The sequence below is a fragment of the Brassica napus genome, unplaced genomic scaffold (assembly GCF_020379485.1).
Source record: "Brassica napus cultivar Da-Ae unplaced genomic scaffold, Da-Ae ScsIHWf_77;HRSCAF=142, whole genome shotgun sequence".
In the NCBI taxonomy this organism is placed as follows: domain Eukaryota; kingdom Viridiplantae; phylum Streptophyta; class Magnoliopsida; order Brassicales; family Brassicaceae; genus Brassica; species Brassica napus.
Window position 1 is genome coordinate 13,527 of NW_026016825.1, and position 16,033 is coordinate 29,559.

The 16,033-nt window shown below is 35.4% G+C and overlaps 2 protein-coding genes and 1 pseudogene across 14 annotated transcripts; all 3 read right to left on the reverse strand.

Moving 5' to 3' along the window:
- Positions 1–663: 663 nt before the first annotated feature.
- On the reverse strand, positions 664–6,945 carry LOC106445489 (cytochrome P450 81D11). Of its 13 annotated transcripts, none has more exons than XM_048775249.1 (9): positions 6,288–6,945; positions 5,540–5,923; positions 2,681–5,185; positions 2,319–2,570; positions 1,810–1,953; positions 1,593–1,734; positions 1,402–1,490; positions 1,256–1,315; positions 664–1,045 (listed from the first exon to the last, which is right to left on the reverse strand). In XM_048775249.1, exons 1-3 carry the CDS (start codon positions 6,783–6,785, stop codon positions 4,571–4,573), a joined length of 1,497 nt encoding a protein of 498 aa, XP_048631206.1. In that variant the 5' UTR covers positions 6,786–6,945; the 3' UTR covers positions 664–1,045; positions 1,256–1,315; positions 1,402–1,490; positions 1,593–1,734; positions 1,810–1,953; positions 2,319–2,570; positions 2,681–4,570. The 13 variants fall into 13 exon arrangements, with proteins under 13 accessions (XP_048631206.1, XP_048631209.1, XP_048631202.1 ...); XM_048775252.1 differs by having other exon boundaries at positions 664–1,074; positions 1,593–1,706; positions 1,810–2,035; XM_048775245.1 differs by having other exon boundaries at positions 1,810–2,035.
- A 446-nt stretch (positions 6,946–7,391) lies between these two features.
- On the reverse strand, positions 7,392–9,141 carry LOC125605582 (annotated as a pseudogene).
- Positions 9,142–10,397: 1,256 nt separating this feature from the next.
- On the reverse strand, positions 10,398–11,838 carry LOC106407161 (lysine-rich arabinogalactan protein 18). The gene is made up of 2 exons (XM_048775256.1): positions 11,111–11,838; positions 10,398–10,707 (listed from the first exon to the last, which is right to left on the reverse strand). Exons 1-2 carry the CDS (start codon positions 11,633–11,635, stop codon positions 10,621–10,623), a joined length of 612 nt encoding a protein of 203 aa, XP_048631213.1. The 5' UTR covers positions 11,636–11,838; the 3' UTR covers positions 10,398–10,620.
- Between the last annotated feature and the right edge of the window lie 4,195 nt (positions 11,839–16,033).

Here is a 16,033-nt window from a genome sequence, read left to right on the forward strand (position 1 = left end):
GTTTTGAACTTTCTTTGGTCAAAGAGGAATAACATAAGTAGTTTTAATTTTTTGTATTTGTTTTATATTATTAAATTTCATTATATTAAAATATCGCTATTTTAATTTTGGTTATATTTAAAATGTATTATTTATATTATTTAAATATATTTAATCAGATATTAACAAAACGAAAAATGTAGAAATTTCTGTAATATTTTAAAATGTGCTAGCTGAAGTGGTGCATTGCGAAGAAATTATTAGATTTTATTAGTATAAACATTTATCCTCTCATGTCTCTAAATAAAATCAATTAATATTTTAAATCAACCAACCTCTACTTATATAATGAAAGAAGATTTTCTCATTAAGTATATTTTAATTAAATAGGCAACCAAAATTATAAACTTTAGAACGAAATTTTGAATAAATATTAATTGTTAAATATGAATGAAAGTAAAGTTTAGTTGTTTCAAATAAGTTATGGTTGGACATTCCAATTTCCAAAATAGTTGTATACTTGTTTTTTTTTCTTTTCTTGACACTGATGGTTGTATATTGGGACAACCATTCAAGTTTGTTATTTATCATGAAGAGAGGTAATAGTGATTTCAGCAGACGAGGTTGCAAGAGTTTTATTGAACACCACTTTGCCTTTAAAGAAAACTAATTGCAGATAAAAAATGGAAACTAATTAAATATACATTATATTTAAGTGTTCTTTTAACACCAAGATTTTTTTTAAGTGCTAACAACCAGGAAAGCTGAAGTAATAGTCAAAAAAAAAATTTGGCCACAACTTTATTTAATAACCAACCAGCAAAAGGTGGAGAACATAACGCTTTTATGTGGAACTATCGTTACGTGCCTTCTTAGGAGCATTTCATTTGTTGTGAGCCGTTGCTTGTCATGTGTGAGACCATCCACATTAGGGTCATTAGATTGGCTGCTAGGTTGTAAAACAGTAAGATGCTTCCCCAGTGCAGTAGCCATAAAAGCTGATGGCTACTTGGCAGTCTTGGTGTCAACCTTAGTGTGTGATGAAGAAACGGAGATAGCTCCATACCTATTGTCATCAGGCCAATAATCACCTCCCTTAGAAGAAAGAAGAAAACATGGAGATTACACTTTAAAGCTACAAATATTGTTTAAACCAAGGAGAGAAACTTGCATCGACAACTAAATCAGGAATTGGGACATGTTGACGTTCATTAAAGATTCTGGAAATGGTGAAGGTCTGATGATTAGATGTAAGATTAAATGAAGACAGCTTTACCTGGAAAGTGTATATATTCCCAACAATTTCATTGATGAAAGGTGGTGGATCATTTTATTGCTGGTTATCAAAAACTGCACGCTATAAGTCCAGCACCGGGTTGACAAAAATTAACAACGGAGAAGATGACAGAGTGATACGCAGACCTTGAGATGTCCAACTTCAGCAGTGTGTACGTTCTTCAGTTTGGTCGACGAACACAACTTCGTCGGTTTAATCAAAGATGGATAACTACCTGCACACAGCAACGTAAAACATGCCATAGCAAAGGTTAAAGGTATATTGAGTAGGTAAATGTAAAGTTTGATGACATTGTGTGAAGGTGAATGTTTTCTACCTGACGACACCAACCACATTTGAATCATCACATGTGACGCATGTGAAAGAAGATTCCTCTCCGTTGGAGCTTGAGAGATGTAATACCAGCCGTTAGCAGTTTTGATTCTCGTAACTTTACCGATACAGAGGAAGTTAATTGTCTGGGATTGATGGGAAAATAGTGGAAGATTATTAAAGCCCTAACAGGTTAAAAATTTGATAGAGTTGCATGGTACCTGAAGTTGCGATGTCATGACATATTCATTCAACTCTGCAACGGTGAAAGTCTATTTTCTGTCACGCAGAGACTGGCCATGTTGTGTAGTCAGTTGAACCTTCCCGGACCAATCTATATTAATGGTTTACATCTTCAGATTGTACTGTTGAGAACAAATACAATCTCATGGAACAGCAAAGTAATGTACTGTTAAGATGATTTTGTGTCCAGTCCAAAGAATAAACCTGTGAATCCACACATGTTAACGTTAAAAAGTTGGGATCTTTACCAAATCCTTCAAAAATAAAAACTATTCAAATCCTAAAGAAAGTTCAGACTTAAACTCAAGACTTAAACTCCTCCACGAATAAAGCTTTAAAATTGGCTAGACTAAACACTTAATCACAAGCTACAAAACTCCATAAAGATGCATACTTGGATGAATAAAAAGATATACCTCGCAGTGGAGGAATAAAAAGATATATTTGCAGAATATATGTAATCAATGAGATGAAACTTCTCACTCACCTTTCTGGCAATAGTTTGAAACCAACAACCGTCACTCGGTGGCAATAGTTCACATCCTGTAGTCCGTCTGTAAAAGCAGCTGCGTGGTGGGAGACAGCCATCAACATTGCGTCCCGAACAGCTCCCACATCTGTGTCTGAACTCTGAAGCTGTCTCCAGCTTCTACGCTGCCATTAACGTCCACGGCTTGGCCCCTGTGTCAGACCTCATCCCTCAAAACTGCTTCTACAAAGATCTCGTCCTCTCATCACTCTAGAATATAGATAAACATAGAATGTATATATTAAAACAGGTTTACAAAATATTTGAACCGGTTTATACCATTAAACAAAATTTTTTTAAAAAAAAATACAACACTAAACCTAATCTAGAGGCCGCCATCTTCTTGTTGAACTCTCCACCGCTGGCAAACTTGAGTGTCATGCCTCCTCCTCCGCCTTTTCATCCCGCCTCTTCCGCTGTCTGTTCATCCAGCTTCCTCCACCTCGTGAATTCTCTGTCCTCCTCCATCAAGCTTCTCTGCCTCCTCCAACTTTCTTTACCAAGACAAAAACAAATGGAAATCAAAACTCACAGAGAGAGAGAGAGAGAGAGAGATGTAACTGTGACAAGAGAGAGAGAGAGAGAGATCCGGCATGGCAGAGAGGAGAGAGGAGACCGGTGGCGGCTCTCGCCTTCTCTAGAGCGAGGCACGGGAGAGAGAGAGAGAGAGCGATCCGGCATGGCAGCGAGGAGAGAGGAGACCGGTGGTGGCTCTCGCCTTCTCTAGAGCGAGGCACGGGAGAGAGAGAGAGAGAGAGAGAGAGAGAGCGATCCGGCATGGCAGAGAGGAGAGAGGAGACCAGTGAAATCGGAGGCGTTATAGAGATACCGAATAAGGAAAAGGAAAAAAAAAGGGTAACCAATTAAGTGCCGACACATGGCGACATATGCCCACCCCTAAAGAAGGACGTGCTGCAGGAGGTGGGAGAAAACTCTCCTTTATTATTATAGATAATATTGTATTATTTACTGGTGGGTACACGTAGAGATAGCGATAACTAACCCCATTTAAAATACCCATTTAAAATAGGGTGTGGCGTGGGAGATAGATTACATCCTTCCACAAGGCCTATCGAATAACATGACCTAGTTTAGCAAGCTGGCCTAATTCATCCGGCTCGGCGAGTAGAGTCATCAACTCAGCTCTAGAGTGTTTTTAGCCGTTGGGAAAGCCGACCAAAAACACCCGGTTAGGAGGAATTTCACCCAAGCCCGTATACTCGGCTTCCCGAACTAAGGCCCAGGAAGACCGAAATTAGGGCATCAAGGAGAGGAAGCCTATAAAAGAGGAGACGGAAACATAAAGAAAGGGGACTTGACACACATATATTGAGCGGTTAGATCTAGGGTTTTTAATCTCTATTCATTCCTAATCGCTCTGTATCTCTCCCGGTTTGCTCCTCGAAGCTCCGGCTTGTTTCCTTGATCTCCTGTCATCCTTGTAACCCATTTAATCGGTCTAATAAAACGTCTTTGGTCATCCTATTTCGAATTCTTTCAACCAAGTCGACTGAATACCGTACAAACATATACTATGCTTACTACCACCTGGTGAGTAGATTGTTATGATTTCCATATCTATGTGACTTATGATTTTATAAATTTTGTAATTAATTAATCTTTGTATGGTATATTATGGCGTTAGCTAGGCTTAGGTTGGCGGGTCAACCCGATCCGCTAAGCCACGGCGGGTCGACACTTTTTTCAAAAACTCAAGCTGGCTAGTGGAAGATTTTACCTTCAAAGAAACGTTGAGGCAAACCTATCCGGCTTGAAAGTCGCGGGATCATTCCACAGCTGAGGAAATCTGTGTAGCCCACAGCTTCACCAATAGCATAGTGCCTCATGGCATGTTTTAATTTTGCGTCTTCCTTCCTCTAGGATTTGAGATTACAACAGAAGAAGAAGATGTGGCTCAAATTCAGTATCTTCTTCATTGATAAAGAATACTTAGATAGTCTTAGACGTGGGGTTTAAAAAACATCACAAACTCAATCTTGGATTGAACAGACCGACACATTCTAACATTGTCGGAAATTTACAGTAGATTTATTTATATGTTCATAAACATATAACTAATTTCAAAACTTCACAAACTCAGTCTTAAATTGAACAGACCGTAACACGTTAACAACCATCAACATTGTCGGAAATTTACAGTCGAGTTATTTATTGTTTTTACTACGGGATCCTTACAGAAAGTCATAAAATCAAGCTCCCTCGTGGAAGATTTTACCAACAGAGGCACGTGCTCTGCACATGGCTTCCAGAGGCTTGGCTTTAGGCATTGTACCACCTTTGCCTTCACTCATATCCACTTTCTCTTCTCCAATCCTCTCCCATTCCAAACACTGAATCAATGACCCAAGAGTCAGGTTTATTAGCCGATGAGCCAGTCCTGAACCAGGACACGCTCTTCTTCCTAACCCAAACGGCATTAGCTTCTGAGATTCTCCTTCTTTCTCGAACCTCTCTGGCTTAAAACTCGTGGGGTCCTCCCATAGCTGTGGATCTCTGTGTATAGCCCATGCGCTGGTCAATAGTATCGTCCCACTAGGCATGTCGTATGCCCCTACTTTACAATCTTCCGAGGCCACGTGAGGAAGCAGCATGGGGACGGAAGGATACAGGCGTAACGTCTCAGACACAATGTTCTGAAGATACGGCAGATTGGAGATGTCTGACTCGTCTATAAGCCTGTCTAAACCCACCTTACAATCAATCTCATCTCTCGCCTTTTTCAATACATCCGGATGGTTCAACAAGTTCGACAAAGCCCATTCTAATGTCACCGCTGATGTATCAGTCCCCGCTAGTATCAAGGCCTGCATGCAAATTACACACATACACAAGACTAAACTTACGAGTTCCATACCAAAACAAAATGTGACAAAATTATTTAACGAGCTGAGTCAACAAACTCATTTTTATGTTTTACCAACACAAAAAAAAAAACTTAAAACATATAATATAAGTTGTGTTAAAAAACTTATAGCCTAAATCTAAAATATATAACAGATAAATAAATAATTTGTTACTGACTAGCCTGATTAATCCGAACGGTTTTATACATGCTCCTAGTTATCGTCTATAACTAATCTCGAAAATTACTTTTCGCATATGTACTAATAATTTTCTACAAAATCCCTAGTTACAGTAGCAAGTTTTGGGATACTTACAACCATGTTTCCTTTGATGATGCGATCAGTGAAGTAATCAGGCTGCGTTTCTTGCAGAGAAAGCAAGTGATCGACCATCGTGTTGCCCTTCTCCTTAGCGTCTCGTTTCTCATCGACCAACCCTTGCAAGAACTCGTCCAATCTACTCGCCAGCTTCATGGCACGTTTCTCGTAATCTGAAACCCAACGCAAGAACGGTAAGTAATCAACAGCGTTTCCAGCGCCAGCTAGAGCCACCACATCCGCAATAAGCTGCCTGACTCTTTTAGCCTCTGGATCCTCCTCAACACCGTCGCCGTAGTAACGTTTTCCAGCCACCATTCTGATGATATTGTTGAATGTCAAGTCAGATAACATTGACTTCATCTCCACCTTCGCATATTCCTACATAATAAAATTTATTATATATCTTTATGTTAAATCGATAACACAGCCCAATAACGCAATGATGAAACTAGATTCAGAGCTCACACCTAACTGAAAATTATGTTTCTTAATATTTTAATATTAACAAAATTAGAGTGGCCAATCCAAATAGTTCTATTTGAATTATATGATATAACGTAATCACTCAAATTATCCAGAAATTATTTGAAAAAAAAACTAAACAGAACCAAACTAAACCGAATCTTTTTAAAAAAATATTAGCAAGTTTCTAATATTTTTATTAGAATCAAACCAAACACTTAAAAGAACTGATCTGAAACCAAACTAAACTCGATAATGAAGTTACACAGAGCTCACTCACTTGTGAAAAGTTTCTGGAGAGACGTAGTATCAACCGCCTGATCTCATCCTTACGGATAGACAAGAAGCTGTTGAGCCGATGATTGGAGAATATCTCGAGGGAGCCGATGCGGCGGAGGTTGCGCCAGTGGTCTCCGTACGAAGCTGCGATCACGGTTGTGTAGTCATACGCGACGTGCTTGGCGAGGATGAAGTTTGGGCGGTTCGCTAGGACGACGTCGTTCTTGGTGAAGCACTCCTCGGCGATGGAGTGTGAGGAGTTCACGAAAACGAGTCGGTTACCGAGGCGGAGGGAGAAGATGGGAGCGTCGCCTAGAGATTGAGATATGGAGAGGAAAGTTCGGTGGATCGGCGGTTTGAGGAGGCGGAGGTGACCGATCACCGGCAACGACCATGGCGGAGAGGGAGGGAGGTTAGGGTGTCGCTTGAGTTTTCCGATCAAGAATCTGAGTGTGAGAACTATGAAGAGAACTGTGAAAATTAGGGCTTTGGTTTCCATTGTTTGGTTCTCTTCCCCTTGAAGAGATTTTTGGTTTTGTCGAAATCTTCGTGAGGATTAATAAATAAATAGACTGGAAAAGACAGAAGCCTAATTTGATTTTAGTTTGACTTTTTGACTCCTTGACCAAACTCTTTTTTCTTGCATTGTCACATTATTGTTAACACATGTCGTATTATGAACGAGGGAAGATTTCGATTTGGATTCAATCTTGTACTAGTCACACTCGTAGTCTTCACGAAACTTGGAAAATTCTTGTAGAAGTGTATGTTCCAATGTGATCCCCTCTAGGACAGAGGATCGTGAAGTTGGCGTTAGGATCGTTGGTTCAGTAAGTGCTTCGGTTGGAAAAGTCAATGGCGTCGGCGAGAAGATAGACGTGACGTCAGCTCAGAATGACAAGAATGACGTCAAGCTCCTTTAGTGGAACGGTTTCTGAACGTGGGAGTTAAGAAAAACAGCTTTTAGTGATCAAGAAGCTGATTCCATGACTTGTACTGAGTGATAGAGTCACTGCGTTTTTATTCTTCGTATTAAAAAACATCATCAAATCTACTCTAACTCATGATGTTGTTTATGTATTTCTGACTAAAAACTAAAAACCCATGTTAAGAATGCTTAGTAAATATATTACTTCAAATAAATTCTCCTTGAGAGTTTAGCAGAGACAATGGCCATAATCGTGACCGTAGGGACGAACATCAGGTATGAGTTTGATTAATTTTAACTGAGGAATATTCTCTCCTGCTCTCTTAGCTGCCATAGCCGCCGGCGGAGATACTACTATTCCGGTGATCATAGTGACGTCATCAAATTTACTTGGCTTTATTTTCTTTAAAATCAACTCTATGAACACTTTTTTTCTTCTCTTCCTCGTCTTTAGCTTCCTTCCACCGTGTGAAACAAGCCTAGTTATAAGCTACTTTGCGTGATTTTGATCGAGAAAATAACTTCTTGCCTTTAATTCGTCCGGGGTCAGAAAATCGAAGTGTCGGCCTGGTAAGGCCGAGTTGAAGTTGCTACACTTACGATAGATCAACATAGTTATGTAAAAGATGTACATAAAAAAAAGACTAATTCCAGAGTTTGTGACCAATTATTATACGTACCAACTGTTCATACGGAACTAGTATTATTTGATTAGGACTTAGAAGGACAATTCTTACTTAAAGATGTCTAAAACAGCAACGTGAAAGTCGTCGAAGTTGTTGATAGCTTTTTCGGTGAATTGTTTGTAGAGTGCATCACCATATTCATCATCTGCGTCGGTGGTACCCCTACGTCAAATAATATTAAATATATATAAATCATTTCTTACCTAAGAAATAGAAGGAAATATATTTAAATATATATAAAGATATTAAATATAATAAAATCGTTAATTGCTAGTTAAAGAAAATTGCAAAACCTTTGCCGAGAAAGCCCATTGAACCTCCCATAATGTCTACAAGTTAGAAAAAAAATCAAATTGTATGTTTATGCATATTTGTATTGATATGGAGCCTGGAGGAATCAGATGCTTGGCTTGGTGGGTTTGAGTCTTTGCAAAGCCAAGAATATCGAAATCTCATACACTATACCTTGGTTTAAGTATAACTTGCGCTTCCTAAAAGGTTAACAATTACAATATAAGATCTTTTTAGCCTTTGATTTATACATTTTATTTTGGATTATAGATCGAGGCAATGTTGTGACTGATAATAACTAGATTATTTTCTAGTTTATATTAATTACTTATCAGATTTATATAACAGCTTAACTTAATTTGAAAATGAAACTTTTGTTCAGATTCAAAAAACCTTCCAACAGTGTAACTAATTTATCCAATGACAAACTTAATAACAAAAACAACAACAACAACAGAAATCATTTTCCTAAAAGATGTTCTCTTTAGTCGTTTGTTTATGTTTTTGAAATTATCTTTGCTTTATATTTGCGTTTGCGTACTTTCTACGAATCTAGTTCATTTCTTCAAATTAGACTTTTAATAAAAGTACCGGGGAATGACTTGTACTCCTCATCCTCCTCTCTTTTGTAAGTTAGTATTGGAAAACAAATAAAAAGTTGCAATTTTCTTTTATACGAAATTTTCTCCATAGCTGATATATACTATAGAACTACGTACGTTATGCGAGGACTTCAATATTTCTGTAAGATGATAGTTTTATAGAGATCCTGCAGTTTGTTTGGTTGAAAATGTTTAAATGAGCTTCTTAGCATAGTGAAATGTACATGAGGATTGCACATTTCGCATATTACTTTATAATTTAATTTGAAATACTCTGATTAAAGAAAAGCAGCTAGACTATTGCTTAGTCTTTTGTATTTAGCTAGAGACTAACAAGCCATGCTTACTATTTAAAATTTAACAAATTAATTCTTTTAGAAACAAGACAAAAATAAGAATCTAACTACTTAGATATACACAACAACAAAACAACATTGTATATTATAACAACCTGTCCAGTAATAAATGTAAGACATTCATTTATAGCAACTTGGCCACTCAAGTTAATTACTTGACAGGTATGAGGTATGGATCAAATTAATATTACCAACTATACCTTAAAGTAAAACATATGATCCAACTTAGTAGCTGACAATTTCATTTTCTCATAAATTGTACCTCCAACTGTTAATCCATTTTGAAAGTTTAAAGAGGTAAGTAATCGTAAATTTGAGATTAATTGGTTTAATAAATTGTCCATCAGAAGAAACTAACCAAAACATTAGCGTGTAAACCAAATCGTGCGTATATACGTATATGAAAACAAGAACTTGATTGAAAAAAACTTTAATGAATGGAGGCATCTTTAAATCTGATCAATTTATTAAGTTAATGGGAACAAAAAAAGGAAATTACATTTAATCTCTGCAATCATTCGAAATTTGCTTAACAAATTTACACTTATTAAAACGTTAATGGATGCAAGTGAATGAAGTCAAGAACCGACACCTTCCTTACTAGATCTGTCTCTGCGTCCACATAACTAATAGTAGCAGGCAAACTGTTTGTAACCTTGGTAAATACAATAGATTTTTAGAATCCCGTTTTCATCTACTGCATGTTACACATGCCAAAACCAATAAAATTAACAATTACTGTTTATATCACATAGTATGAGCTCTTCAACCAAAAAAAAAAAAAATAACTAGTATAAACGTTCATACTAACATTTATTGGTAGGGTTTTTTCAAAAAAAAAAACATTTATTGGTAGGGTTACTATCCAGTGGTACTGGTTCGCTTGTTTTTCATAGAGTTAACATTATTACACCATGATTAATCAAGGGTTCTTCCGGTGCAGGTTTTAGCGAAATATAAGAATTCGTTTCTTAACTATTAACTAAAAAAATTAAAAACCGGTTATTAATTAAAAATTAAGAGACGGTTTCTTATATTCCAGTAATAACTTTACTCTACAATATTCCCCTAATAACTTTACCCTAAAAATTTTCGATTGATCATGCTCTTCCGTGGACTGAGAGGGCAAGTTCACAAATCACAATTCAATATTATTAATCTTGAATCAAATTGTGTATGTGTCCTTTTCAGTGAAGAAATAGGACCCATCACTAAAGACCATTGTCTGTTAAAACAAGAACAATCATCTGTCATAACAAGTAACAGTATCATCAGATTCATCACTGACAGATCTGAGTTTTATTTTCTTCTCAGTAAATAAAAATTATTATTTTCACACAAATAAAAATAAAAACAAACGGTATAATCAATGAAATAATACTCATTACTCAAATGTGAAAAAGAAAGAGATAATCGTAGAGTTAAAAGAACAAACTAAAGAACTAAGGGAGAAAAAATAAATACAAATAACTTAAAAGACCATAACGAGAACGGCACAGGCGGTTGCAGCCGCTCCCACCGCTACATTCCGCAACATTCTTGTGCTCTCTGCTCCGCTCTGCATTAATAATTTCATACAAATAAAAAACAAATATTAGCGAAAACTGAAATAAATGTTTGAAATGTCTCTAATAAAATTGTTGAACTAAATTAAAAATAAATATACCATTGTAATTATCTAACTGTAGATTATAAACCAAAACAAGACTTTAAGTATTCTTTGTTATTATCTACATTGTATAATTTCATATTAGCGAAAAAACAATATATTAGCGAAAACTGAAATAAATGTTTGAAATGTCTCTAATAAAATTGTTGAACTAAATTAAAAATAAATATACCATTGTAATTATCTAACTGTAGATTATAAACCAAAACAAGACTTTAAGTATTCTTTGTTATTATCTACATTGTATATACTCGAACTTTGGCTCTTGAATTTAGTTTGAAGCTTAATGTACCTGATCGTCGGCGGATGTGGCTGGACCGGGAGAGCTTGCGTCGTCGGAGCTAGGGCCAGGAGCTTCTGTCGGTGGTGCAGGTGGACTGTCAAGTTCGGGAGCCGGGGCCGGTGCTTGATGCTTCTTGGACTTCTTATGCTTTTTTGGAGCCGGAGCCGGTACATCAGCGGCCGGAGCGGCTACTGGAGCCGGTGGAGTAAGTGCTTCTGGTGCTGGAGCTGGTGGAGAGCTCACCGGAGCGGAAGCCTTGGGTGAAGGAGACGGTGGAGAGCTCTCGGGAACAGGAGTCGGCGGTGGAGACGATACTACAGGAGCCGGAGACTTTGGTGCTTCCACTGGTGAGGAAGCCGGCGTTTTAGCCATGGGAGTGGAGGGAGGAGTAGCGGCCGGAGGGTTAGCAGGGGAAGTAGTTGGAGCAGAAGGAGCGGCGGGAGATCTAGTTGGAGAGGAGGCAGGAGATTGGCCACCGACGCCGGCGACTACAATGCAGAGCAATGCAACCGTTAAGAGGGAGTTACGTTCCATAGTTTTTTTTTTTGGGGTTTTGATTTAAAAGAGAGAGAGAGAGAGAGATAACAAAATGAATGAGTGGAGATTTTTAACCAATATTGTTGTGTTAGTGAAAGATAATTGTGTGTGTTTAATATATAGACAATGAGAAGAAATCTAGACCGTCGATTAAAAGAATAGGTCACAGACAGATGTAGCCGTTGAGAACAGAACATGATATTCTGTATCAATTAATGTAGGGTTCACTAGCTTTGTTTTATAGCTTTTCTTATTATTATTTTTACTTTATTTGTTTTGATAAATAATTTTTTTAAAACTTCTCTATTGTTTTTATCTGTTTTGTTATTGCATAAATTTATGTGCAGATGGGGTAGTCAAAATGAAGTGAATATTAATTGGACTAGGGGTGTCCGCGCTACGCGCAGAATTGTGGATAATTATTTTACTTGAAAAATGTTTTTATTTTATTTTTATGTGTACCATTTTGCCATATTAATGTCATTTTTATTAAAGGTGGTATCGTATACTATCAATAAATGCTATAATTAAGAATTCACTAAATTTGTCGTTTTGTAAAGTTGGTATTATTAGATTTAAATCATATTTAAATAATATTATTTTTTTAAATAAGTCAAATGTAAATATAATGCAAACCGAGGAATGGATTGTTAATAATATAATATGATATACCAATATGGTTTTTTAGTATTTGTTTCGTCCAAAAGCTAGCAATTATTAGTTACAATATCACAATACCTATGTTTTGTATTTTATGTCATAAGTTTACTAAATAAATTCACTCTAGAATAAAATAAATATATAATTTGTAAATAAAATAATATAAAATAGTAAAAATAATAAAATAATAAAAATTTATGTTATCATTAGTTGTGAATAAATTAAATATTTAAAATATATTTCTATTATTTTATTTATTTCTTTATTCATCTTGAATTTTAGTGTACAATAATATAGATTATCAAACTTCATATAATAATAGTTAGTGCGAAAAAGATTAGATAATCCACAATTATTTTATTTTATTGTTATTAAGAGATTGACTTTTTGGATAATGTAATTTTGTGGTCTTTTTTATTTGTTAAGATATTATTTAGTGTTTTTAGTGTGTTATGTAGTAGTAGGTGATAGGTTAATGTATTTTGTGTGTTTTTTTCCAGTAATGTATTGTTGTGTGTATAATACTTGTTAGTAGTGAATTGAGCATATAATTTAAAAGCATATTGAATTTCAATAACTTTGCATTTAGGCATTTGTCGATTTTAAGATTAATGGTTTCAATGTCAAAATTGCATTTTATTTTTTTTTTCATATTTTTGAACCTTATAACTTTTAAGATGTTTTTTTTCCTCTCCCCATATTTTGACCTTGAGCCGTCACCATCTCTGTTTTTCGTTTACCTTTCTAGTGTGCGGTGCTTCTCACCATCACCGGAAAAAGACTCACCTCCTGCTCTTGTTCTCCCTCGCCTTCTTCGTCGGTGAGATTATATGGAATTTGTTGTAAATCGACTTTATGAGTTCCCAGTTGTGTGGTTGTTTCTCACAACGTTGTACGCTTTTCCAGTTAATATTGGTTGCTCCTCTTCTTCCTTAGATTTCAGTTGATGTTAGAAACTGCATCTCTTTGGGTTAGGTCAGATTTTAGTCGTGTTTGATGTTGTCTTCCTCGTCGTTGGCTTACCGTCAATAGTCCTTGCTCGTCTTGGTTTTCAAGATCTAGTTTTTGGGGATCTGACTTCTATGCTCTCTTTCATAGCTCGAGGACAACTCCACAGTTTGTTGATTTTGTTTTGTCTCCCTTTCCCTCTCTGTTTTCTCATCTCGTTGCAGCTTTCATCGCTGCTCGCATCTCTTGTAGCTCTCCCTTTCACCATGCTTATCACTCCAGGTTTGGATAATGTTTTCGTTCGTGTGTATGCTATGTGGGCTTTGAAGGTTATTTCTGGTCTCAAGCTTATTCTCTGATTTCGCGGTGGTTGGTTTATATTATCCATTCTTCATGTTGTTTCTCTTCTTCCCATGTTTCCTTTGGTATAGGTGTGCGGAGTTAGTTTCTTGGAGCTTTGGTCCCTTCTATCCAGAGCTTTGTGTTTCTTCACTTGCATGGGCGCCTTGTCTGTTCTTGTTTAGTTTGTGAGGTGTTTTTTTTACCTTTTTGCTAGTGGTAGTACTTCTAGTACTGTAGGCATGTATCTTTCTGCTTCTTGGTGACTTTGACCTTCCGATTATTATTCTCCCTCTGATCCGTTTTCTTGGTTCTTTGCGTTGGTGCTTGATCGCACTTATTTTTGTTTTGGGGATTGCTTTGTTTTAGATTTTATCTTTCTATCTTTTTTTTATATTTTTACTTGTTCTGGCCAAGACACTTTATGGTACAATGAGGTAAGTTAGTCTTCGTTCTTGATCTTCTTTCAGCTCTTGACCTCTATTGAATTAGTGTTACTATGCCATTTTGTTTTCCCTGTGATAATGGAGGTTTTAGGTTTAAATTTTGTGTTGTGCTCTAGTTTCTTATTTTTAGTTTGGTTATTTTATAACTCTAATAGTAAAATAAATATATAATTTATAAAAGAATAATAGAAAATAGTAAAAATAATAAAATGATGAAAGTTTATGTTATTTTTTGTTGTGAATAAATTAAATATTTAAAATATATTTATATTATTTTACTTATTTTTTAAATTTTAGTGACCAATAAAATAGATTCTCAAACAATAATGATACTTAATGTGAGAATGATTAGATAATGCACAATTTGAAAGTGATGAGAGAAATTGTAATAATCTAAAAGAAAAAAGATTTAAAATACAAAAAGAAAAAACATGTGGACACATGTCAACAAACCCCTCTTCCACATGTCAACAAACTCCTGTTCCACATGTCATAAGAAGAGAACAAAGTCTACTTTATATATATAGATTTGAAGTTGATGACCCAATGCTGCTCATCTAGTTTATAATTGTTTGATTTTCACTACATTTGTGTTGTAGACTGTATGATAGTATATAAATTTCCAAATATCATTTTTTTGTTTCTATAAACTATAAGTTTAGAGAACAGAAAGAAAATACATTGTAGCTGAGATTAAAATTATGGATGCATTTGATTAGTTTTGTGAAAATATCATCACATACTAGATTATAAACTACTCCTTCCGTTTTTAATATAAGTCGTTTTAGAAATAATTTATGTTTCAAATTATATCGTTTTCGGTTTTCTATGTAAAATTTATTAACACTTAATGTTATATGACCAATGATAATATAACTTTTATTTTATTATTGATTAATTTGTGGTGAGGTAAATAATTAATGATGTTTTTGTTTAGAAAATATAAAAAAATTAATATTTTTTTTAATTTATGCGCATAATTATAAAACGACTTATATTAAAAAAACGGAGGGAGTAATAAATTATATTGTAGCTGAGATTGAGGGTTAGATGCATTGGATTAGTATGGTGTGGAAAGATAAGAGATTATTATAGTTCAATGAATTTTAATGTACATTTTAGTCGAGATTACAAATATTTAGGTGCATCGAATTAGTATAATGTGGAAACATCATCACATGTGGGATTATAGTTGAATGAATTATAATGTCAATAATAAAAAATATATTTAAATTCAAATGCAAAATAAAATGTTATGTAAAAGGAAAAGAATTTTTGTTTGGAAGGATACAGAATGAGAGACAACTGGTTGATTGATTGATTGAATTTGGATTGGTGCCCACACGGATACATATCTACCTTAGCTGTAATTTTGTTGATTTCCTGCGCAATTAACGAGATTTCACTAAATATAACACTTTTGTAATTGTCTTATCTTCTTATTTTTTCTGGTCTAAAATATTTTTTTTCTTGAATACTAAATTTTTTACAGCTCACTATGACTGCTATAACAACTAACACTCTCTTTCAAGAGCTTTTCAAGAAATTCTCATCATCCACCATGAGTAGTAGTACTCAATAGATCGGAGTTAGGCATGCAGTAGTGGAAATAGAATCAACCCGTCGAACTAGTGACGAAATGTATTGCTTAGAAGTTAAGATTTTGATTTATTTTTTCACTTTGTTCCATACGTGTTCCAGTGACTAATGTGGAATATTGAAAAAATACATTCACAACGTTTTCTCTACATTATTTTCCCCAGACTAGGCAAAACAAGACACGTTTCGGTCTTGCTATTCTTAAGAGTAACGTTAGGCATTATTTATTTACAAGTTTTCCAAAACGTTTAACAAAAAAACGTGTTCCAAAGTAAAAAAGAAGATAGAAACTTCGGGAGCGGCGTGTCGTGTCGGTGGTCGAGAAAACCCAACCGAGTGGTCCGTTCGTTGACTTTCTTAAAAACTTTGACAAACGTGACCAAGATTAATTTCAGAATATAAA

Coding starts and splice junctions, on each gene's coding strand:
- LOC106445489 (XM_048775254.1), bottom strand. CDS start 6,785: ATGGAAACCAAAGCCCTAATTTTCACAGTTCTCTTCATAGTTCTCACA. Junction 5,924..6,287: donor TCTCCAGAAACTTTTCACAA/GTGAGTGAGCTC, acceptor TTTATTATGTAG/GAATATGCGAAGGTGGAGAT. Junction 5,186..5,539: donor TCATCAAAGGAAACATGGTT/GTAAGTATCCCA, acceptor ATTTGCATGCAG/GCCTTGATACTAGCGGGGAC.
- LOC106407161 (XM_048775256.1), bottom strand. CDS start 11,635: ATGGAACGTAACTCCCTCTTAACGGTTGCATTGCTCTGCATTGTAGTC. Junction 10,708..11,110: donor CCACATCCGCCGACGATCAG/GTACATTAAGCT, acceptor TTATTAATGCAG/AGCGGAGCAGAGAGCACAAG.